This window comes from Aedes aegypti, chromosome 3 (assembly GCF_002204515.2).
Source record: "Aedes aegypti strain LVP_AGWG chromosome 3, AaegL5.0 Primary Assembly, whole genome shotgun sequence".
In the NCBI taxonomy this organism is placed as follows: domain Eukaryota; kingdom Metazoa; phylum Arthropoda; class Insecta; order Diptera; family Culicidae; genus Aedes; species Aedes aegypti.
This window is the reverse complement of record NC_035109.1, coordinates 82,711,203-82,738,125: the sequence shown is the minus strand read 5'-3', so window position 1 is coordinate 82,738,125 and position 26,923 is coordinate 82,711,203. Positions and strand designations below refer to the sequence as shown.

At 35.8% G+C, this 26,923-nt stretch overlaps 1 protein-coding gene across 12 annotated transcripts in view; it reads right to left on the bottom strand.

Annotated features, from left to right (window-relative positions):
* LOC5565987 overlaps window positions 1-26,923 on the bottom strand; it is a 774,815-nt gene that overhangs the window by 23,477 nt on the left and 724,415 nt on the right. For all 12 annotated transcript variants that reach the window (XM_021855745.1, XM_021855747.1, XM_021855749.1 and 9 more), the window contains one exon: window positions 120-336. In XM_021855745.1, coding sequence (XP_021711437.1) covers window positions 120-336 — 217 coding nt within the window. The remainder of the gene's footprint in view (window positions 1-119; window positions 337-26,923) is intronic.

Genomic DNA, 26,923 nt, shown 5'->3' with positions numbered 1-26,923 from the left:
CCGAGAGAAGAAAAGAAGAAACGATTCTACTCTACATCTACTGCGCTACTACGAGGATGGAGAATGTTCACGAGATTGGCCAAAAGTTTTTATTTTAGTTGGCACCACTGTTTGCTTACCTTGGCACGTTGTCCGAGTCTTCGTCGTCTTCGTAGAGGTCGCTGCAGTTGCGTTCCAGCTGCGGTTCGATGCCACCTCGGGCGGCATCCTCGTGCTCGGATTCGCTGTCGTCCCATATCGTGTGCTGATTGGGGAAGGCTATCTTTTGACGGGAGCACTCGATCCAGTAGCCCGGCGTAGGAATCAGGTTGTGCGGGTAGTCTTCGCAGAATTCGTCTGAAATGGATCGGAATCGATGGAAATGAGGAAGTTAGTTCAACGCTTTGGCTGAATAGAGTTGAAGGGTTGCAACTATATTATCTACAATAGGGTGGTCCATAATGATAAATCTACAAATACCTTAAGTTACATCTCTCAAACCTGTCAATTTGGACCTACAGAAGCCACTGTGAAAGTTTGAGCGATCGTCCACTATAAGAGGGGACTCAACGAGCTTGAAATTTGTATAGATGAAATCGTCAAATACATGGGAAACACAGTTCCAATTATTTACGTAAATACATTGTCGACCGTAGATGGCGCTGTATTCGAATAATTTCTTCTTTAGCAATATAGAAGAGGAAGAGACTAAAACACACCCGCAAAAGTTATATCTAGAGAAACTGAAATTCAGTTGTTTTCACATGAAAATGGGCTATCTTAATCTACAGTCTACATGATAATCATTTAGTTCCATTAAAATGTGGACAGAAGAATGGCATCAACTATTCAAGGGGCCATTTGTTGAGTCAGCCAGAATTTGGTGCCCATAATTGGGCTAATGGAGATGACTTCCGGTTGAATATTTTGCTGCAGTTGCAGAGTGACCTAATTACGTCCAGTCTAGCAAGAGCCATATCAGAAACCGTGCTTCAACCGCAGTCCTCTATTATCTGCGGTTAATAATTAACTGCCTAATGAGATAAAGGGACACACTGACATGGGATCGTTACTAGCGTTGGCAGGTGTGGCCAGCAGCAGTATCCATATCCACATATAGGTATGTATAATGTAGTAGCACTATAGTAGGGTGTTTCACTTTCGGCAACTGAAATAGACGCTCTGTGATGAAACGGATAGACGCCTAATGAGAACTATATTAGCTCAGGGTAAACAAAACTAAATCGATCGTTTACGACGTGAAGTGAATTGACTGCCAGCATATCGGTGACGGACAATTATAATTACAGACTAGTGGAGAAACAGTGCGCATCGTACCTTCGTGCTGTGCGTACACGAATTCTCTCTGCTCTTGGAAGTTTTCTTAAAAACTACCTAAAGCAATAAAACAGTACTTTTCAGTGCTACACAAACAGTACTTTTCAGTGCTAAAATTAAAAACGGTACTTTTCAGTGCTACTTAAACAGTACTTTTCAGTACTATTTTTTCTACTATTGATCCCTTTACGATCCTTGTTTGGACCCGTGCCTTCGATTTTTCGTTGGACCCGTTGGCGAAAGCTAGCGGTGGTAATCCTTCTTGGACACCGTCTAGGGAAAAAACCTCTCGAAGGTCACGTCTTTCTCGTTTATTAACTAAATATGGTATTAACAACTAACAAAAGGAAGGGTGAATCTCTGAATTCACTACTTCCTTCCAAAAAAGTGGGTTTTAAAACTGTCACTACACGTGGCAAGAATGGAAGAAAGGACGCTTCCCCGGAATGCGAACTTTCTTCCAAAGGTGAAATGAATAATTGTATCGAAATGAGCAATCAGTTCGATGCTCTAGACAAATTTTCCGAACACCAAATCGAAGCAGCCTCTAGCCCAGGCTCTTTGATTCAAGTGAGGAAGCAAAGAGTGCCGCCTATCGTGGTCAGTTGTTCCGAATTTGGGGGATTTAGGCAGGAGATCTTGAACTCCATTAGGGGAATCAAGGTTTCCTTCCAAATCGCAAAGAAAGGAGACTGTCGCGTTTTGCTGGAAACTTTTAAAGATCGCGAACTTCTTCTCAGATATCTTGAAGAGAAGAAGCACAAATTTTTTACTTATGACGACAAAACTGAACGTTTGTTCAAAGTCGTCTTGAAAGGTCTCTCAAGTGACTATAAGTCACCTGAAGAGATCAAAAATGGAATAAATGATTTACTTGGATTTTCCCCAGTCCAAGTAATCATTATGAAAAGGAGAACCCAATCTGGCATTGTTCGGAAAGGGCTTTCTCAAGAATATTATTTAGTTCACTTTAACAAAAAAGAACTAAATAATATTAAAGCTTTAGAAAAAGCTAAACTTATGTTCGATGTCCGTGTGACGTGGGAACATTTCCAGAAACCTGGAGGAAATTACCAGAACCCCACTCAGTGCCGTCGGTGCCAAAAGTGGGGTCATGGTACAAAAAATTGTCGCATGGATGCTAAATGCATGATTTGCGGAGGTTCTTCTCACGCTAAGGACGACTGTCCTGTGAAAGAAGATACCAGAAAATTTCAATGCGCCAATTGCAAGGGCCCTCACAAAGCTAACTTTTGGGAATGCATTTCACGCAAAAGAGTCGTTGAGGCTCGTGCCAAGCAGATGAAGGATAATATCCGTTACGATAACGGTCGTTTCCGGAATTTGCCTGGTAGAGTATCGAACAATGCTCATTTTTCAGTTAACGATCGCTTGATTAGGAATCATACCCACCAGGAAGATCATAATCATGCTCATTCACAAACAAATTTAAATCCGTCGGGTAGCCGTTCGAATCTTTCAATTTCGAATGTATCTACCCACGGTAAATCCTTTGCCGATATCGTAGCAGGTAATTTGAACTCTTCCCCTGTTCGTTCCATGAGTACCCATTCTACTTGTTTCAAATCAAATGGAAAAAACCCTACCGCCACAGGTAACTCCTACCCCGCTTCTTCGTCTACCGAAAATTCCAATGGGAAATCATCAGATGATATGTCTGCCTCTGATTTTAATTTTCTAACTGAACAATTGAATCTAATGATTGATGCAATGTTCAAAGCCACCACTATGACTGAAGCAGTCCAAGTAGGTGTAAAATTTACTAATCAAATTGTTATTGGATTACGTTTTTCTAATGGATCCAAATAATAATTTAAATATTTTAAATTGGAATGCTCGTTCTCTGAATGGTAAAGAGGACGAGCTGTTTAATTTTCTTACAGCTAATAACGTGCATATAGCAGTTATTACCGAAACTTATTTAAAACCTGGATCCAAATTTAAAAAAGATCCTAACTTTTTTGTTTATCGTAATGATCGACTTGATGGGGCATGTGGGGGAGTTGCAATCATCATTCATAGGCGTATAAAACATCAACTGTTTTCGTCATTTGAAACTAAAGTTTTTGAAACTTTAGGTGTTTCTGTTGAAACACAGTTTGGTAAATATACTTTCATAGCTGCCTATTTGCCTTTTCAATGCTCTTGACAGCAAGTTAATTGGCTTCAAACTGACTTGCGAAAATTAACTCGCAATAAGTCAAAATTTTTTGTCATTGGTGACTTTAATGCCAAACATCGGTCATGGAATAATTCTCAAAGTAATTCCAACGGCAGAATTTTATTTGATGAGTGCTCTTCAGGATATTTCTCAATTCAATACCCTGATAGCCCTACATGTTTTTCCTCTTCTAGAAATCCATCTACGATTGACTTGGTCTTAACCGACTCTAGTCATCTTTGTAGTCAATTAGTTACTCATGCTGATTTTGATTCTGATCATGTCCCTGTTACATTTCAAATATCGCATGAAGCGATTCTCAATCCTATCAGCTCCACTTTCAATTATTTACGAGCCGACTGGAATATATATGAAACGTATGTTGACTCTAATCTTGATGTTAACATTTCTTTAGAAACTAAAATTGATATTGACAATGCTCTTGAAACTTTAACAAATTTCATTGTTGAAGCCAGAAACATTGCAATTCCAAAATGTGAAGTAAAATTTGAATCCGTGATTATAGACGATGATCTTAAACTCTTGATCCGTCTTAAAAACGTGAGGAGAAGGCAATTTCAACGCACTCGTGATCCTGCTATGAAAATTATATGGCAGGATTTGCAGAAAGAAATCAAGAAACGTTTTGCAGATTTAAAAAACAAAAATTTTGAAAATAAAATTTCTCAATTGGACCCCGGCTCTAAGCCCTTTTGGAAATTATCTAAAATCTTGAAAAAACCTCAGAAGCCTATACCGGCATTGAAAGAGGAAAACAAATTATTACTAACTAATTGCGAAAAAGCTCAAAAACTTGCTATGCAGTTTGAAAGTGCGCACAATTTTAATTTAGGACTTACTAGTCCAATTGAAAATGAAGTTACTCAGGAGTTCGAAAATATTCTCAATCAAGAGAACGTTTTCGAAAATGCCTGGGAGACTGATTTGGAAGAAGTGAGAACTATTATTAAAAAATTCAAAAATATGAAAGCTCCTGGCGATGATGGAATTTTCTACATCCTCATCAAGAAACTTCCAGAAAGTAGCTTATCATTTTTAGTTGATATATTTAACAAATGTTTTCAATTAACATATTTTCCTGACAAATGGAAAAATGCTAAGGTTGTTCCAATTTTAAAACCAGACAAAAATCCTGCAGAAGCTTCTAGCTATCGTCCAATCAGTTTGCTTTCCTCCATCAGTAAACTTTTTGAAAAGGTTATTTTGAACAGAATGATGGCCCACATCAACGAGAATTCAATTTTTGCCAATGAACAGTTCGGATTCCGCCATGGATATTCGACCACTTATCAACTTTTACGTGTAACAAATTTGATCCGTTCCAACAAATCTGAAGGCTATTCTACTGGTCTTGCTCTTCTAGACATAGAAAAAGCATTCGACAGTGTTTGGCATGAAGGTTTGATTGTAAAATTGAAAAATTTTAATTTTCCAACATACATTGTTAGAATAATTCAAAGTTATCTGTCAAATCGTACACTTCAGGTTAATTATCAGAACTCCAGATCAGAAAGACTTCCTGTAAGAGCTGGTGTTCCCCAAGGCAGCATTTTGGGACCAATATTATACAATATTTTCACATCTGACTTACCTGAGTTACCTCAGGGATGTCAAAAATCTTTGTTTGCGGATGACACAGGCCTCTCCGCCAAAGGACGAAGCCTGCGTGTCATCTGTAGTCGATTGCAAAAAAGTTTGGATATTTTTTCGTCATACTTGCAAAAATGGAAGATTTCTCCTAATGCTTCCAAAACTCAACTAATAATATTCCCACATAAACCAAAAGCTCTTTATTTGAAACCTTCAAGTAGACATGTTGTCACGATGAGAGGGGTTCCAATAAATTGGTCAGATGAAGTTAAGTATCTAGGACTCATGCTAGATAAGAATTTAACTTTCAAAAATCACATTGAGGGCATTCAAGCCAAATGTAACAAATATGTAAAATGTCTCTATCCCCTTATTAATAGAAAATCAAAACTTTGTCTTAAGAACAAGCTTTTGATATTCAAACAAATTTTCAGGCCAGCCATGTTGTATGCTGTACCAATATGGACTAGCTGTTGTAATACCAGGAAGAAAGCTCTGCAGAGAATTCAAAATAAAATTTTGAAAATGATTCTGAGGCTTCCTCCCTGGTATAGTACCAATGAGTTACATAGGATATCCAATGTTGAAACATTGGAACAAATGTCAAATAAAATAATCAATAATTTCAGGCAAAAATCGTTACAATCTTCTATTGCCACGATTAATGCGTTATATGTTTAGGTTAAGTTAGGTTAAGTATATTAAAAACTTTTTTTTTTTCTCTTATAAGCAGGTGAAATCAACTCACCTGTAAAAAATCTGAACTGCTACGGCAAATGAAATGTAATATGTTGTTAACAAAATGTTAATAAAATCTTAGATTTGTTTTACCAAATTAGGATGATAGTGTTGTCTAATAACACAGAACACCTAGATATAAGAAATAATGAATGTAATGTTTGGAATGATACTAATAAAGAAATTTAAAAAAAAAAATAAAAAAAAAAATAAAATAAAAAAAAAAAACTAGTGGAGAAACTTTTGCAACAGTGATCTGAATTGTATCGGTATGGTCATAAGTTGGAATACATGGATATGTAACATTAGAGTGATGCGAATTTTGAAATTTTTGCTCCCCTACGCTTAAACGACTTATATTATGGTAAAAGCACCATCCCTAAGTTTGAAATGAATCGGAAGAAATTTGACTGTGCACAGGCCATTTGAAGTTTATATGGAGATTACTATGGAGAACGCCATCCTTTTGTGTTCATCCTTCTATCTCTTCGTCATGATGTTTTATGGAAAAGTGAATACAATCTTCTCATGTGAAATCCTTTTAGCTACAACTTTGCCGAAGACCACATTTTGATTGGACGTCAGGATAAATTACTATTCATAATCATAAACTGGGTATGCATTTTGCATGCTGAACCAACTGCCCGGCAGGCAACAGTGGTGCTCCTGGCGGGAAGAATAGATCAAAGTAATCCAGGCTACTATGTTCTACAGCAAAAAACCAGTGTTGCTCTGAATGTAATTGAATGATCATCTCAGCATGGTTTAGACTTTGTTATCAGTAAGGACTGTTCATTTTATAAAGTGGACACCTTGTGCATGCTGTATCTTTTTTATTTATCAATGAAATTTCAATCGGTTCTCTGCACATCGTTCGACTAGTATTGTACAATGTTGTGATAAAAAAAAATCTCCAAAATAATTAAAATTCACACAAATATGGGACAACGATTATAACGGTCGATTTTTGGAGGTTATCAAAAACAATGATTGTTAGAAATTGGCTTAAAAATTCGATAATTTATATTTTTTATTTTCAAAAAAGGCTTGTTCTTCAAAAGCATCATCAATCAGAAGCCTGATGGAAAAAATCAAGTAATTTTTGGAGCAACAATTTTACAGGTATAATAAGATCATTTTTCCCCTATATATTTTAGAGAAAAATATTTTAAATTTCAAGGGAATTGATATGAGTAGAATTTTTTGGCTAAAAGTATGTCCTGACGGAAGTGCTAATGCAGTGTTAATATGAAAAATAACTTACGCCTTCATAGAGTTAGTTATTTAGTCCCCACGCCACATTTAAGGCACAATATAAACACAATTGCTTTATTCTCAGAAGACCTTTCAAAGTTTATTAAAAATCATCAAAATTGGCAACACTGCTGTAATAAAATCGATTTTATTTTCCTCATATTATTTTCATAATATGTCATTCTAAGATTACCAATTGAAATATACGGAGAAAACCGTTTGCAATTTGCTGTATATCGATTAATATGCGTACATGATTTTAAAAGTATGAGACTTTTTAGTAAAACTACCATAAACAGTAAAATTTATACTTAAGACTGTGGTTTAAACTCACGATTTAGCTCTCGTTTATACAAATATATATTCTTTAGCAATCCAAACTAGTTTTGAACACGCTTTTTACTTTTCTCTTTTGCTGGGAGTGAAAGGATGGTGTATCAGCAAATTTCATCATAAATGGGTAAATCACTAAAATTACTAATATCAGAGAATGGTGCATATAGGGTAGGTGTACCAGTTATGGACATAATGGTTCCCTATTTCGCCATACGTGATAATTTGATTATTTTCAAATTTTCAATTATTCTGTATGTTTTAGTAGTTTGATATCAAATGAATCTTGATGTTAAAACATTTAAAAATATTCAAAATGTGAAAGTTTTCGAGAAAACACTTATGGCCAAATAGGGAACCACTATAGCCATAACTGGTACACTTTCCCTAATTGATTTTTTCAAAGCTTTACCTTTAGTAGAATAGGTAAGGATACAAACATACTATTTGTTCATAAAAAATAGGATTTTTGTTTTGCGAAAAATAATGTTAAACTTTGACGAACTGCTTTTCTTAGTAGTTTTTGGAAAAAACTATTTAGCTTTTCAACCAAAAGCATTTTCTGAGATCTTATATGTTCCTAGTATTGTAGAATAATAGTTCAACGATGCACAGAAAACCGATTACGATTTTATCAATAAATAAAAAAGATATAGCATAAACAAAGTGTCCACTTTATAAAATGAACAGTCCTTAATAACAAATTATTCTTATGTCCCATCAAAATGTGGTCTTCGGCAAAGTTGTAGCTGGCAAGATTTCACATGAGAAGAGTTTGTTCACTTTTCCATAGATTATTATTTCGAGTAGTTAAAGGACTGAACACAAAAGCTTTGTCTTTTTCATAGTAATTTCCATATGAACTTCAAATGGCGTGTGCACAACCAAATTTCTTCCAAATTGCTTCAAATTTTGGGAGAATGATTTTTATCATAATTGACACCGTTCAAGCATAGGGGAGCAAAAATTTCAAAATTTGCATCAGTCTAATGTAACATCCTATCAGTCAAACTCTATATATGTGGCGATTCATCAATTATGAAAACTTTTTGTACAATTTGTTGTCCATCGATCTAAGTTTTGTTTACGGCGACTTGACAGATTCACGAATAAGCTACATGGGTCTGCCGCAGGTCTTATTTCTGAGTTCAACTCGTTATGGTTTTTACGTGAGAGACATCCCTGATTGTCTCATGCTAAATTTCTTCATGCAAATTTGGCGTAAGAAAAATCCACTGTGTTGTTACTGTTACAAGACCCATTACATCCGAACTGCAAGGACCCTTACAGGATACTCTGGATAAAGCGGCTTAAAGTTGAGTATCGAATTCTCTCCAGAGAAAATGGAGATAGTAGCATATCTTCTTGAAATTTTGGAGTCTAATATCCCTTTTTTAAGGTGAAACATCTCGGAATCCGAAGATGGCCGGCACAATGGCGGACTGGTGCCGCTACTCACGTTTTCAAAGGCACATAACTGGAGTAATAGTTGGCAAAAGTTTCTGATCTTCTTATTTTAAGCTTTCTGCTAGTGAACAAAGCTAAAATAAAAAGTGCACTGTTGTTGGATGCTTTTTTCGCGAGATTTGTGCCTTTGAAGTTTTGTTGCAATCTTGGACGTTGATTCCAAACTGTTTCACCTTAATTTCTGTTGAAGCTTCTTCAGGGTAACGATTTTTGACGATAATAAAAATTTGAGTTACAACTGAGTTACGTGTGTATGGCATTGCTGAATATTTTGGTTAATATTTTGTAAATCTCTTTTTAAAACTGCGACAGCTTTCTTGTGAGAATCACGAAGAACTACTGGGTAAGTCTTCGATAGAGTGACCAGGAAGACTTTAATCATAAAAAAACATCAAGGATATTTTTGGAAATAGAGTAAAATTTTATACTGTAGATGGGTGCACGCTATGTCTGAACCAGACGATTATAAAAATCGAATGTACATCGGAGTTTTTCTCGCTAGATTATAGTATTTGTGTTATATTTTCATAATCGAAAAGTTTTAAAATATTCTATTGGTAAAATTTTGATTTTTTCACTTTTTAGTCATTTTTCATACTAAATCCCATGAAAATCATGTTTTTGACGCATTTCCGCCCATTCAAAATATATGGAAAAAATTTCACCGATAGAATATTTTAAAATCTTCCGATTATGAAAATATATACCAAATACTAATCTCTAGCGAGAAAAAATCCGATGTATATTCGATTTTTATAATCGTCTGGTTTAGACATAGCGTGGGGTGTAATAGTTCACAAGGATTATTAGGAAGAACCAATCAAGAATTTGAAAATGATGAATCTCGTCAAACATCAAAAATGTGGCGTTGAAATAGTGATGCTCTCATGGAACAGCCCTTTCTGTTCCTGACTGCGTTCATATTTCTTCAAATAGTTATGATATGTATGAAAATGAAATTACCATTCTTATTTGAATTCATCAATTTATAAACACTGCGAATAATCGAGTTCTGATATGTACAAAACAACCCTCCTTTCAGCTTCCTCTTCTCCAACCTTACACAGTATATTAATATTGTAGTGTATGGAATAAAAAAAACTATCGCCGTAGAATGTAGCGATACAAAATGGAAGAAAATAATACAAAGTTTGAAACATCCGTTGTTTTTTTGTTCAATGTGAAGGCTTATGGAAGCTGGTGAGTCTGGAGTGCTTTGCGAAGACCCAAGCAGTCCAATTCATTTTCGCCGGTTCGGAGTGTTTTTCGGTGTCTTCGTTCGTTTGCCCAGTGCTTTGCGAAGACCCAAGCTGTCCGATTCATTTTTTGCGCGCTCGAAGTTTTTTTGTTTTTCAGTTAGCACTTCATTCGCCCGCCATCGGAGTTATTTTACATTCCTGCTTAAACGTGTTGACGCTGCGATTGTAACTGTTCAGTCGAGGATGGATTACCAATTGGTGAGCTCGTTTCATGCTTGTTATAACACATTTGTATCATAGCATGTATTTTTTAATGAATTTGTTGAACAAACTATGGATAGTTCGTCACTTTAAGTGTTGACATAAGCGAGTTCGAAATTCAAACCTTTGAATAGTTCGATGTTTAAGATGTCGACGCATTGATAGATAATTTTTTAAACAGAGGTTAGCCCTCCCACTAACAAAACTCCTTCCCGTGGCAACCATGAAGATGCAGAGGTATACTCGGTATTTAGTAACAATAGATGTCACACTAACATTCCTTTCCTTCCCCGATGACCGTAAGGACGTGGCCGGCGCCGTTATTGACATTACTAATTTCAGAGTCCTCGAAAATGTACATTGAAGATGGTATGCTACTCCCAAGCTACATCTGTTGGTTCCCTGTACAATTTCGATGATTCTTGTCAATCACGGAGTAGTAACTACGAATTGTACGGTCATCAATACTCATGCTCATGCTCATGCTTATGGTAGCTGGTGAGTCTGGTGAGGCACAGTTCGCGATAAAAAAAAATAAAGAAATAAAAGTTCGCATAGAATTCAGGTTACCGTCAAACGGGGCTTCTTTTGACATTATTTCCACATTCTTCAACTTTGAGGATTTGTAGCTCTGTGAATAATGGATAGATTTCGATAATTCTTGGGCATATTTAAGTTGTATTTGTAAGTAGCCAATGTGCAAAATATGAGGCAAATCCATCAATAAATAAAAAAAGTTGCTTGAATAGCGAAAAAAATGAGTCCTTCAAGACAAAAAAGGGGCTACTTTGGACACTTTTAGAAATTAATACGTTTTGATAGTAAAATGATTTTTCATCATAAATTTCAAACTGATTCTATTGATTATCGTTCATTGTGATGTTTTCGAATGTTTTCAATGATATACATAATTTAGAAAATTGTAAAGCATGAAAAAACTACACATACCTATACAATACTTTTCACAAAAACATGCTATTCATAATTTTTAGTTTGCATGATGATATGTCAATTTTACTTCCTTTTAAATGTCAGCTAATAAATAGTGACTTATGCTTGATTGTTCAATTTGATGCAAACGAATTGTGTAACTACCAAGTACTGCGATGAATAATTAGCTTTGTACAGAAATATTCGTTCTGATTCTTAATGTTATATGAACGATATGTAGAAGAATCTAATTAATTCCTGTAACTAAAAGTAATTTTTATTCCAAATACAATCCATGAAGTATAAGAATAATGATTCACAAGATCATAAACAATAAAAGTTTGCTTTTGCTAGATGCATTTTGGCTCTTAATAGTTTTGAGATGGCGTAAGAGTAGTTTATTTTAGCAGTTGAAGGTTGCCATTGCTTTGTATAGCAGATTCATGTAAAATATGACTGAACAATATTTTTTAAGGATTATGTTGTGAGTTTACTGTTTATACGAGTTGAAATATATATGTTTAACAATTATTTACTTTTCTTAATCCTTTGTTTATTTTTTATTGTGTTGTAAAGTATAGAAACCAAAACTTTATAATTAAATATGAGTCGTAAAATTAAGACATTTGATAATTTATTTTTCTAAAAAAACAACTTTCAACATAAATTTATCACAAATTTCTTTGAATCATGACGATTCGATAGTTTTGTGATGTTCCCAACAACTTTCCACGATATGTGGAAAATTCATACAATGTTTACATAGTAAATGTTTTGTAGCTTGTTAATATTTGTTCGGACTTTTTTGATATATTTTCTTGTTTATCCTGTTATTGTTGATGTTGTTCCAAAAAATATTCATGCCTGATTGTTGAACATAAATTAGTTAATAAAAGTGCTGAAGACACAAAATGGTTCAGATTAATATATATGCTGGAAATAAATCCAAAACGTGAGTGTCCAAAGTAGCCCCCGGAATCAAAAGTAGCCCCGTTTGACGGTATGTAGGATTCAAACCATGTTGGATTTGAGAAATATTGACATTTGAAAATTTTATTGAACAATTTGTTTGAACTATCGTTTTTTTATGTCCCACTTGCCTCGGGGTACCTTATATAAGGTATTTTTACAGACTTCCAAGACAAACACAAACAAACCAGGTAAATCTCAGGAGGTACGATCGAAATAAGCGAAATTCCTTTGTCAATAAATCCCTTCGGTGGATTTAAGCGGACAATGCTCAGAGGTACACGCTATGTCTGAACCAGACGATTATAAAAATCGAATGTACATCGGATTTTTTCTCGCTAGAGATCAGTATTTGGTCTATATTTTCATAATCGGAAGGTTTTAAAATATTCTATCGGTGAATTTTTTTCCATACATTTTGTATGGGCTGAAATGCGTCGAAAACGTGATTTTAATGGGATTTAGTATAAAAAATGGCTAAAAAGTGAAATAAATCAAAATTTCACCGATGGAATATTTTAAAACATTCCGATTTTGAAAATATAACCCAAATGCTAAACTCTAGCGAGAAAAAATCTGATGTACATGCGATTTTTATAATCGTCTGGTTCAGACATAGCGTGAGGTATCCTTAGAGGAATTCTTGATTGAAACCTTGATGCTTTTCAGTTACGCAGTCTTTATTTTTTCAAACGTTCTATTTATTATAAAGACTGCGTAGACGAAACTCATATTTCATTTATATATACAGTCAAATCTCTACCAATTCATTCCTGAAACGATATCTACAGGAAACCATGTAGAGATTTTTCTGAAGCGATTCTTGAAGAAATTCCTGAAGAAAAAGCTGGAGAAATCTCTACAGGAATTCCTGTAAAGATTTGCATAGAGAAATCTCTGGAGGAGTCCTTGGATAGACTCCTGTAGGCATCCATGAAGGACTCTTGGAGACATCTTTGGAGGAATCACTGGAGAATCCTTGGAGGTATCCCAGGAAGCATCGTTGTAGAGATTTTGCTGGTGAAATCGCTAGAGAAATCCCTGGAAAAAACCCTGTAGATTTTTTTGCTGGAAAAATCCTTGGAAGAATCCTTATAGGAATATTTAAATGGAAAAATTTCTGAAAAAATCTAAGGTGTAATATCTAAAGAAATCCATGACTAGATTTTAAAAAAAAATATAGAGATTTTACTGGAGGATTATATGTAGAGATTTTTTAAATGAAATCCATGGAGAAATTTTTAGCATAAGTTCTGATAATATTCTAGCAGGAATTAATGGGAGAATCTCTGGAGAAATTTCAAGAAGAACTCTTGGGGGAATCCATGGAGTATTATTGGAGACCCAGGACGAATCCCTGGGGAAATTATTGGGGAATCCCTGGAAGATTATCTTGAGAAATTCTTGAGGCAATTCATGTAATTTCCTTGAGGAATTTTAGAACACCTGCAGAAATTCCTTGTGGAATCCTTGTAGAATTTCCTCGTAGAATCATAAATGGAGCGATCCGGGGAGGAATTCCGGAAAAAATCTCCGGAATAATTTCTGGACGTATCTTGAGAGAACTGCTTGGGGATATCTTTGTATGTATCCGTGGAGGAATCCTCGGAAGAAATTCTGAATAAATCACTAGAGAAACATCTTTAGTAATCCTTTAAGAAATTGTTTTAGTATTACTCTTGGAAGAATTCCTGGAGAAAGCCTTGAAGATATCTGTGCAAGAATACTTGTAGACACTTTCCTGGAGGAATCCTTGCAAAAGTCTGTGGAAAATTTTATAGAGGAATACCAGAAGAAATTACTTAAAAAATCCCTGGAGAAATCTCCGGAGAAATTTCGAAGTATTCCTGAAACGAGTCCTGGAGGAATCCTTGGAAAAATTCCTAAAAGAATCCCAATAAAGATTTTTCTGGAGGAATCTATGAAGGAATCACTAAAGACATTTCTGCGAAATCTCTAAAGAAATCCTTGTACATATTTTTTCTTGTAGGAATCCTTGTAAAAATTCCATGTCAACTCCCTGGAGGAAGGTATTCCATGCATAGCGAACCGAAATTCTTCCTGAAAGAATCTCTGGAAAAAGTTCTAGGGAACCCCTGAAGAAATCATTGTAAAGATTAAGGTAAAGAATAGCTTGGATTATTTTCTGGTTAAATCCCTGGAGGAATCTCCAAAAGATTTCCTGAAAAAATCTCTGGAAGAGTCTCTGAAGATATTTCGAGAGGATAAGGACAGAAGGGCATAGGTTTGTATTCCATCAGATGAAATAAATAACTCGGTAAATAATTCATCATACAAATCATTTAAGGTTACTGGACTATATCCTTTGAATAACTCCGATAAGGACTACATCTTGAGATCCAGATGACTTTTTGGAGGAAATCCAGAAGGAAATACCGGTATAAAGTCATAAGATTTCTCCGGATCCAATTAAAAACTAAAGTGCACAGTTACTGCAAAAACTTCTAAAGAAATTCTAGAAGTAATTTTTTTTGCAACTTCATGACGTTATGTGTATCTGAACTCTTGTTGAAATTTTAGAAGTGACTACAATATAGTTCATATCACATCATAGAGCTCATTTCATATTATATACAGTGGACTCTCCACAACTTGATATTCTATAACCCGACATACTCTATAACTCGATGGATTTTCCGGTTCCTTCAAATTTCCATACATTGTGCTCTCCATAAGTAGATATTTCTATAACTCGATATCTCCACAAGTTGATGTTACGTGAGAGGTAGATTTCTCTCCATAACTCGATATATATTTTATTTTATTTTTCTTTTTTGGGGAAGCGTGATCTAATTCTTGTTTGAAGGTATATAAATACTTACAAGTTGTAATGATAATGAAAAACATGAAAATAATAAAAACTATTGCCAGTAAAAATAACGAGATTTTTCATGATCATAGATCATGAATTTTTCGAAAAATGTTTATTATTTGATAGTTTGTAAAATTCTATCAACAAAAAAATATTGCTTTCTTACAAAAATGATAATAAATATATTGGAAATACAGAAATTTGTTCCTTCGATTTTGTGATTTTTTGTGTTGGTATATTCTATAACTCGATAATTCTATAAGTCGATGGTTCCTTGAATATCGTGTTATGGAGAGTCGACTGTAGTTTATATCGTACCATATATTTCATGTCAGATCGTATAGTTCATATCATACAGTCAAACCTCCATGAGTCGATATCTGATCCCGATTAACGATGAATTTATCTATTTTTAAAACTCGGTGTTTTCTTACAAAAAATGTTTAGGTTCCGAGTCAGATTCGGATTTTTTTCAGGTTCGTGTCAGGTTTGGGTATGGGTCGGTTCCGGGTTTGATAAAATAAAGTAAGTCGGGTACGGGTCGGGTTTAGGGATCTATTTTATAAGTCGAGTCGAACAAAATGATTCGACTGGAGTCACTGTCGACCGAAAAATACGCTCGACTCAGCTCTGTCACTCGAGTTTTTCGACAGTTATCACTCTATGTGACTGGATTACTATGAGAGTCGACGGGTGACATCTGAAATATGCATGCTTGCTTTGATCGACAATGAATATAGACGAGTCACATGAATCTGCTCGACTTACAAAATAGGCCCCTTAAGCTCGAAAAGTGTGAAACCCCCCTCTAATAATTAACCTCTACCGGAAAGACAAATCGACGTCAAATACACCGGGTGGTCGAATTCTAAACTGAACTGTAGCCCATGTGGAATACCTTATTCTTTTGTGAGACGGACCCTAATATTGTGATTGGTTCACAAACCTCTCACGCTGAAGACCTGGGATCAAATCACATATCTTTGATGATCACTTTGGATCTGAAAGCCGTTGGTCTCGAAATAAACTTACTATGGGTTAAAAATCTCATTATAAGAGACAAAAAAATATCCTCTTAGGCAGCTTTAACAAAGACAGCATCCTTATATATGCATGTAATCTCGAGTTATCGCATAACTAGCCCTTACCGGAAGTTCATATTGACGCCAGCGCTACGCTGTAGTCAAGTTCTTAACTAAATTGTAACCAATGTGAAAGTCCTTATCCTCCTGAGCAACTTTGTGGAAGACAGCCTTCTAAATGACCCATAACGCGGGTACATCACCTTTTCGTGGTGCGTTATGGAGAAAAGATATACCAGTGAACCCTAGGCCTGACTGCTTCAAACGAAGAGAACAGGATGTTCGAGTAATGAAAGGAACTCTTTTTAGTTCACACTTTTCGAGCTTAAACCTTGTTGAAAGTGACAAGTCTCGGTTTTCCCAGTTGCCGAGAATGATTGAGACAAGGAATTGGACTCGAATTGAACAATTTGCTTCATAATCCTTTATTCATTTGATTCTCTAGTTTGAAGAAGTAGGGACTATGATTCTGAGGCACGGACAATATCTGTGTAATTTTTTAGCTTTATCAAAGGATCCAATTTTGATTGACAAAGGTGTGCGCCTATGGAGAGTGCACTCACCACACTCTTCGAAAGGAATAAAAAGCGAAACCTTCCAATTAGAATCCTATCCAGCGATCGAGTTACGAATTACACCTGTAAGAAAACCGAATACATTATCTCTTCTCAATAGTGACAAAGTAACACGATATGCACTAAACAAAAGACACGGGATATACTACAATAGATCAAACATTGGTCGCAGTGGTTTATGTTCCAGACAGAAAGAAATCCTTCTATGTGCTCGCAATCTCCAGTTATCACATAATTTGCCCCTACCGGAAGTTCATATCAACGCTAGCGCCACGCTGTGGTCGAGATCTTAACTAAATTGTTTCTTATGTGGAGGTCCTTATCCTCCTGAGCAACTTTGCCGAAGACTACCGGAAGTTCATATCGACGCTAGCGCCACGCGGTGATCGAGTTCTGAACTAAATTGTATCCTATGTGGAAGTTCTTGGTCCCCGAAGCAAGTTTGCTGAAGACAGTACGTTCCTATATGGCCTGCATCTTATACAATTTGGTGATGACTGCAGATTTCTGAACTGAGTGTACTGAAATTCCACGTGGCCAACATGGTCCCCTTCGTAGCCGATTCCCGGTGGCCACTGGAACCGGAACCGGTATTCCAGGTAATGATCAGAATCTTGAGGAGTATATTTTTCGAATGCGGCATAAATTTCATTATTCGGTTAATATTTCGCTGATTTATAGGGGTATACATTTCTGGGTCATAATGACCCCAGTATCTTATTAAGTTGTTTTTTCAACATCCCCGGAAGGTTAACTCGAAGATTTTTTTTAATTTTACAATCGAACCGTTATGAAATCCTGAGTAACTGGATTACCAATCGGGCTTGTGAGTTCTCAATTTATATTGTGCCCGTTTTCAAACTACATTGAAAGTTTTTGAGCTTTTCTGTAATTAGTTAGTAATAAGAGTTTTAAAGTAGTTACCTACAATGTTCCATTGTTTCAATAGATGTGAGCCAAAATCTAAATAATATTAATCAACTTAAGTCGTGCCTACTATGGGCACCAGAAGAAACTGCGGTCAAGAAAGATTCACCCCAGCACCAAATGCACGATGTACAAAACGCTCACAAGACCGGTAGTCCTCTATGGGCATGAGACGTGGTCTATGCTCGAAGAGGACTTGCAAGCTCTTGGGCTTTTCGAACGCCGAGTGCTAAGGACGATCTTCGGCGACGTGCAGGAAAACGGCGTATGGTGGCGAAGGATGAACCACGAGCTCGCTCAACTCTACGGCGAACCCAGTATTGTGAAGGTAGCTAAAGCTGGAAGGATACGCTGGGCAGGGCATGTTGCAAGAATGTCGCACAACAACCCTGTAAAGATGGTGTTCACTACGAATCCGGTCGGAACAAGAAGGCGTGGGGCGCAGCGAGCTAGGTGGATTGACCAGGTGCATCAGGTCCTGGAGAGCGTGGGTCACAGTCGAGGATGGAGAGAAGCGGCCATGAACCGAGTGAATTGGCGAAATATTGTTGGTGAGGCTTTATCAAGATAATTGATGTAAAGCCAAATAAGTAAGTAAGTAAGTAAGTATACAACTTAATGAGTCGAAACCTTTTCTTTATGTCCTATTATTGTCACGAACCTCATCTCACATCACTGGGTCATGACTCTTAGGTTTGAGAAATGCTGCTTCAAACGAGTAGTGTATATTCAATTCTCATCACTTAATAGTTTCGCGTTGATTAACCTACTTTTCGGAGAACCCAAGTGTAAATCAATCCTAAATAATTCAACAGTCATCGCTTTACTGCTTCTTACCCATAGCCAAAGATTGACAGCTTCGGTTCATTACTTTTTGATGAACTATGTACTCATCTTTCCCCCTACACATTCCCCAGGTAGCAGCAGCACCCCATCAGTTGGACCAGGAATACCAAGCATCGAGATGAACTTTTTCCGGCATTCCTGGTCGAAAGTTCCTCCATCACTATCCTGAACTGATGATGGTGACTGAGTCATCCCCTCTTTCTCCCCTTTACAGCCACCTGCGGGGCTGGATATGACACTGCCCGCCAACTGCTTTTCCATTTTGTTAATTACTAACAGCTTTCGCACAATTGTCTGCTAAATAGTGCACACTGACTCTGACTGTTTTGTTCAGCTCGACACGGCAGCCTGAACCCTCCCTTTAATAACAATGACTGTGCTGGAAAATGGAAGCAAGTAATGCCCGGTGCCCTGGCGCGTGCTGTATGAGATTATCGTAAAAAGGGAAGAGTGGAAAAGTGAAAAGTTATTTCCATTAAACTGCTTTTATTGCATTTGCTCGGCACAGTTCCCGTAATACCGTAAAATGGGGTGAAGTTGATCATTTACTTAGTAAAACACACTAAATGTAAACAACATTCTATCTTAAGGTCCTAAGAGTACACAGCTTGGGCTTAGCTAGGATTTCCATCGAAGGGACGATCATTAGACACAACCTATGTATCACTTCCACTTGTTTAGTTTATTTTTAAAATTACACGCCAAAAAATATTTAAGACAAGAAAAAGTTTTTGTAAGGAAAACTTGTTTTCCCTAAAAGTGTCCTTCTCGCGATGTGTGGATGGTTGGTAGTGAACATTGCTGTCTATCTTGAGACAAAATTTCATTTAATTTCAAAATGGTAATTTTTTATATCGACTTTGAATTTTAACAATCTTATTTTCAGTGTAGGCCACAAATTGAATATTTCTTAGTATTTGTATTCAAAAAAATATATAGTTATCTTCCCGTCAAGCATAAAACAGGTTTTTATATGAGTTGCCATTTTTCGATTACATTTAAAAAAAAAGTCGGGTAAAATAGATTATCCCTTTTCGAATGATAGTCCAGATAAATTCTGGAAAGACTAAGTATGCACACAGTCTTATTTTGTACTGATCAACTTCACCCCGAATTACGGTATCCTTCCAATCCATTCGCCCAGTTTTCCATCTCGAGCGTTTGTCTCACCCATTGTGAAAATAAACGGAAAGGAGTAAAAGTCCGTGCTTATGACTTATGGAAGGAGCCGCCGGCGGCTGCGGCGGGATTCAGGGCAAGGAACAGATTAAGATGATGGACTCTGGATAAAGGGCTTTGCCATTTTTTATTCATTCGATGATTTATAGTTTGCCGAGCTTATATCGATAAGTGATAGTTTGTCCGAAGTTATTTTCCCATTTCTGATAGGTGATGTATTCATTGGGTCGTAAAATAGAGTGCTTACCGGCACCCCGGGGAGCAGTTTGTGGGAGGTTGGTACGATGAGCCATCAAATCATTGTGCAAGGTGATAAATCTTAATGGGAGTTTGATAAGATTACATCTCTTGGTCTTGGGCTTTGGTTTGATGGTTTTGCTTTTTAGCTTTGGATCATTACTGGTGAGTGCAAATCGAAGATTCCTTGAGTCTTCTTTTACTTACAACATGGATTTAATTGTTTCCATCTTGCCTAATGAGTTTTCATTTTGATTTATGAGCTAAGACATTTTATTACTTATCTAGAGCCGGATTCGATTGGGAATGTTTCATCCAGAAAAGTTTCTTACTTTCTCAAGAACTTGTAGAAAGTTTTAAGCAAAAAAATAAGAAGATTAGAAAGCGTTCGTCCAGAAGCTTGAGAATGGTCTGCGATAGGGTTTTCCCAAAGTTTAAGAATCATTCCTCTAGAGGTTTGGGAACATTTTTTGAAAGTTTTATTTTGCAGAAGAATGGGAAAGTTACCTTCAGACTATCCGGAAGACTTCCTGAAGGTTGGGTGATTTTCACCGAAAGATTTGTTTTCAGCGGTTCTCAGAGTTACTCAAAGTGTTGTCAAAGACTACCAGGAGTTTCCAAGGAGGTTTAAAAGATGCTTAGGTTTTCTCAAGTATGATGATGATGATGATGATGATTATTTAGCCACCATCAGCGCAAGGATTACCTATGGCTGCAGAATCATACCGGATGGTTTGTTGTAGCAGGGCTAGTTAACATCTTTGAAGACTTTTGAAAGACAACACTAAGGCTGTTTTCTCATGACAAAAGGCTGGCGACCCCACGCACTTTCATCCAGTCAACAGTTCAATTAACTCCCTTATGCTACCCCTCCCCAATACCCAATATATAGTAATATATCATACATAGTGTTATTAAAGTATCTTACCGTAAAATTATAGAAATAAAGAAATTAAAGATTATTTTCAATAATTGTGATTGTGACAAATAAATAAAAGAGTACATACACATCTTTGTGTTTTTTTTAAACAGGAATAAGGGCACATGCCGACACTTACAGTGACGAACCATCCATAGTTTCTCTAACGACTAAATGAATGAAACATTGCGATATAAATTTGAGTTTTCACAAGCATGAAATGAACTCACCAAAAGTTGGTCGTCAACTGAAGTCACAATTACGGCATCAACCTCACTCTATTCGCTTTAATTCTTGATTATTATATGAACTGGAGAACATTGTCATTGGCGCTGTTTACTTAACACTCCCGCAGTTTAAATAAGATAAAACATTATGCACTGTTCTTACATGCACCAACGTCTGCAAAACGTTTTTGAAATCTTTTCGATTCCTTCAATCATTTGATTTTACTAATCTTTGAAATAACAAAAGAAAAGACGAAAATCTGACGGGAACAACAATTTTCACTTTCGTTCACAAGCGCGGCACTCTTCGATCTAGGAGCTTATAGATTTTCTCAAGTATAGCAAGAAATGTCATGAGAGTTCTGTCTAAAAATATTGAATAGGGTACTTGAGTGGTTTCGAAATGGTTATCGAGGTTTCTGAAGGGGTGTCTAAAAAGTCTGCAAGTGATGTTACAGCTCTCAGAGATTCCAGTATTTACACCAGACGTTGCAGAATTCGCTCTCATTTGAGAATGAAGCACGATCAAAGCAAGCAAATAAAAACATCCCATCTGTTGCGGTCCACGATCGTCATTGTATCGCAAGGTGTAACAAGTCTGATAAATGGAAGCAGCGAGCGAGAGCCCCAACGAGAGTGCGATGATAAAATCCATTTTTCTCGCTTGTTTACCGTTGGGGATAGGTGTTTTTCTTTACTGGCACGATAAACAATCCACGAACTTCCAATAACAACAGTGTCCCCCAGGCTTGGAGCATGTTTAGAAGGGTTTTATCATGCTCTACTATCCCCCCAATCTGATCAAAGTTGTAGCAGTATACGATAAACACCCAACTAACATTCACTCATTAAACAAACACCATTATGGCAGTTTTATCCAGCATCATGTTTTATAACATTTTAATAATTTCCATGGCCAACCTTTGTTAAAGCATTGTTCACACAAATTTGGAGAAACTTTAAAGCATGTCGTTGAATACCAACTTTATTTTTCAGCTTTATAAACGTTTTACAAGCATTTAGTTCAGCTTTTATACGGCTGGTCTAAAAATAATTAAAGACTAATAAAAACAAAAAAATATTTTTCTAGGCACTTTATAAATGTAGTATGCACTATTATTACGATAGTATAACAATCTTATTGAAAAATCGCCTATAAACTGGATTCGAACTCGAGACCTTCCAATCGTCAGCGGTATTCCTTGCCATCTGCGTCATCCTAGAATTGATGATTATACCGTCCAGTGCAAAATATAAACTTTTCATAGCTGAATATTGACCATGTTCGAGCTTCTATTCGACAACGTTTAATCAACACATGGTACGCTAATCTACAACTGAACAAGCATATTATTCAGCTGCTGTTTAGTGCTGATCCAAGCTGAGTTCAGTCGGCTATTTTTAGCGCACAGTGAGAAAATTTATGTCGATGTTGGTCAACATAATGTTTATTTACACAAAATAAAAACAGTCTGAAATGATTAATCTAATTTCATAATAAGTTCAAGCTTGTTCAAAAATGATTAATTAACTGAAATAATTTTATAAATTATAGTTTGATTATTTTTTTATTTGTATTTTTCATAAACCTATTATATATGCATTGAAGTAAAAGTTCTCTGTATGAATATATTTGAATCATTTTAGTCCTCAGAACCCACCAGAATAGAAAAATATTCGAATATCTTAATGCGATTTTTATTTTCGGAAATGGCCAAGTAAATCATTTTTCTTAGAGCGCAGTATTTATTCAGTTGCGAAGAAATGTCATTTCAAATGTAGCTGGCTATAGAAATTTATTTAATCAATTCTGTCAAAGAAATTTCATCTTTTCTTGTACGGAAAAACATCCCGAGCAGGCGGAAAAAGCTAAGCAATAGAAAATATAAGATGGATAGCTAAAAGTGATATTAACTTGATAGATATATGAAATAAAATATCTAGAAATGATATCAAAAATAAACTACTAGAACAAAATTGGCATGTCCTATTTAGATTCTGCAAGATTTTACCAATAGCTGCGAGCTATTCATTCATTCATTCATCTGCGTACATCAAATTTTTCATAGGTTTAGAAGTTCCAGGAACAAAATTTTGATATTGTCTTCAGATATTTTATCTCTTATGTCAATCAAGTCAATATCACGCTTTGTTTGTCAGTACTTTGCTCCTACTCGGAATACTTAGCTTAAATGTTTATTTTTGTTTTTCACAAAAATTCTGCATTTCTGGAGACTGACCATGTTTATTTTCTGAACAGCTATTTCAAAAGTTTTAAAAAGCATAATTTATGAGCTTTGAAATGCATTCGGAACTCAACACGAATTTCGGATATTTTGTCCATTTTATGAAATTTAGCTATAGTGTGATCGCTTTTACAAGGCTTATTTATTGCTGAACAATGTGTTTGTTAATCGTCATTTTGGCCTCTATTGGATCAACTGTTCTTATAATATACTGAAGCTGAATTAGGATTTTAAAAGATACTTATTCAGCTCTTATTCATGCTTATGTTAAACATGTGGGAATAGCTGAAGTGCGACGCAAGTAAAACGTTAGTTCGTCTTCTGAATATCCTTTTATACATATACATTTGTTTAGTGGAATATTGGCTTTTTAATTGGAGGAAACATGTCTTGTTCAGCTCATTTGTAGAACAATCTTGACTAGTCGAATGAGAATCTTTGGAAACGTTTAATGAGTGGCGATTCAACTTTTGTTCATTCTAATGCATAACGTTGAACATTGATCTAAGTTTGTGTTAAAAAAGCACCTTCTCAGCTCATTATAGAGCAAATTTTTTATTCAGCTGCCATTACCATTATTGAACAATAATTAAACATGCATGCTTGTTTGTGGCTCTGAATTGTTAGTTGGGGCAGTCTCTCATAATGTGCAGCATGTTATGATAGTTACAGAGAGCGATACGTGAGAGATTCTCTCAATTTTCTCAGGATTCAATCCCTGATTTACACTGCTAGGTGGACCAAAAATAATTAAAATTATTTCTTCTAGATTCACCTGTGTTGAATGTGCCTTTAAGTGGTATAAATATCTCACAATGAAAAAAACTTCAAGAGACGTGAAAGACGTGAAATACATTGTGCGATTCTTACAGCTCAATCCATTCAGCTGCTAAAAATACCCTCAAGAAACGCTATCCGAATACGAAAACGACGACGATCCTTTTTGCCCGTTACCTAATTGAGAATAATCACTTTTCCATTTGTATTCCTTCTGAAATTGATATTGTGGATTGTAATTCTATGGTTCCTGGAACCAACCGAGAGCACACATTCGGAGAGAAGTCCCACCCGCACCGACAGGAAATTTGTTCACATCGTTTACCAAAGTGGATAGCCCCTTTATATATTCCCCGAAGCCACCCACCCACCCAATCCGGAAAGCACCCAAAGTTTCGTACATCATGGAACCAGCGGTTGGAGCACTCTCAGTTCATAACTCTGCGTTGAATTGGATTGAAGTATAATTACCGAATAAACATTTTCCCTCTTTAATCCTAATCCAACAGACAACGACGATGAACACGAGCTTTCGTTCATCCTTTTTTCAGTGCCTGGCTCACGCTGCCTGACTCTACCTCGACAGGGGGCCTTCCTTAGCGGAGGGGTAACGTCCGCGGCTACAAAGCATAGCCATGCTGAAGGTGTGTCTGGGTTCGATTCCCGATCGGTCCAAGATCTTTTCGGAATGGAAATTACCTGCCACACGATATACCAATATGAAAATGGAAAATTTGGCAAAAAAGCTCTCACTGTGGAAGTGCTGAAATACTAAGCAGGTTCTGTCCCAGTGGGAACGTAAAGCTAAGAAGCAGAAAAATTTCTCGCCCTCACGCAACACGGCAGACGGATGCTTTATGGTGATGATGATGATACCGGCGAAACTACATTATGGCGCGGGTTTGCCGAAAGCAGCCTGCACCTGACAAAAAGCTCGTCTCTGTTTCATACAAAAGAGCTGCTACCTGCCTGCCAGCCTGCCAGCCAGCATTAACCAGGATTTCGGCGCAGCTTAAATATTTACCTTCCGCGCTATGCTCTTACCCTTTTCATTTGCAGCACACTTTCCGGTGAAATGGCGAACCCTCTATTGCTGTACGTTTATCCCCTATCAGTTGGATTTACAGTGAGTTTCCGTTTTTTGGAACGTTTTTGGAATTTTCAGTTGTCAAATTGGAAACTAATTATATTATTTAATTTAACAATAATTGGGGTTTTGAATTTTTCCGAAAATTGTAAATTATTGTATCTATTTTTTTTATTTTTACACCTATAAGGACTGTCCATTTTATTAAGTGGACACTTTGTCAATGCTATAACTTTTTTATTTATTGATAAAATCGTTATCGGTTTTCTGTGCATCGTTCAACTGTTATTCTACAATGTTATGAAAATATAAAATCTCACAAAATGCTTTTGGTTGAAGAACTAAATAGTTTTTTTCAAAAGTTCCTAAGAAAAACTGTCTGTCAAAGTTAAGCATTATCCTCATTTTTTAGGAACAAAATGTGTGTTGGTATCCTTTACTATTCTACGAAAGGTATAAGCTTTAAAAAATCAATATTATTCCACTATTCTCTGATACTGGTTCACTCTAGTGAACTATCCTTTATGATCAAATTTTCTGATACACAATTTTTTTTCTCCCAGGAAAAAAGTAAAGTAAAATACGTGTTAAAAATTGGTTTTTGGTATAACGACCATATAAATATCTCATACTTTCAAAACCATGTACGCATATTCATCGATCTACGGCATATTATAGGCATTTTTTCCAAATATTTTTCAAGGTAACCTCAGAATAACACCTTAAGCAAATAACATATGGAAAAGCAAGTGATATTATTACAGCAGTGTTCCCAGTTTTGATGATTGTCACTGTACTTTGAGAAATCTTCTAAAAATAATTCATTTGTATTTCTATTGTGCTTTAAATGTGACTTGGGGCTAAATAAACAACTATATGGAGGCGTAGGTTATTTTTTATATTAATACTGTATGAGTAATTACGTCAGGACGTACTTCAAATCTAAAAAATCTACTCCAATCAGTTCCATTTAAATTTAAAATATTTTTCCATTAAAAAATCGGTAAGAAATAATTTTATGATATCTGGATATTTGTTTCTCCAAAAATAACTTGATATTTCTCAGCTGGCTTCTGATGAATGATGCTTTCGAAGAATAAGCCTTTCTTGAAAGTTTAAAATATATATTGTCAAATTTTCCAGCCAATTTCCAATAATCACTGATTTTGACAATCTCCAAAAATCGACCATTCCAAACGTTGTTTCTAATTCGTATGAAATTTAATTATTTTGGTGACTTTTTTTATTATCACAACATTGTACAGTATTTGTCGAACGATGTACAGAAAAATGATTGCAATTTCATTGATAAATTAAAAAGATATTGCATGTACAGGATGTGCACTTTATAAAATGAACAGTCTTTATTTTGTTTTAATTTTCACACCTCTTGGGTAACAGTCAAATTTTGAACTCATTTAGGAATTGAAATTTAGATTTTTGTTCCAAATAATTAATTGTATAGAATTATCGAGTCAATGGATGTATCAAATTGTAGGGAAAAACTACCTCTGTGGATTATAAATGCTTAGAGGTTATGTATAGTCTACTAAACCATATCGATAACAACACTTTTTTGATGTGTAATTTTTCATTGTTTTGTTAAAAAAGACACCGTCTGTATTCATTTAGCTGCACAGTCCGTAACTTAACACTAGACAACGGAAAAGCATTCTCCAGTGGCACTGCCAAAAGTTTTCCTAAAAAAAATTTTTAAATAACTGAAT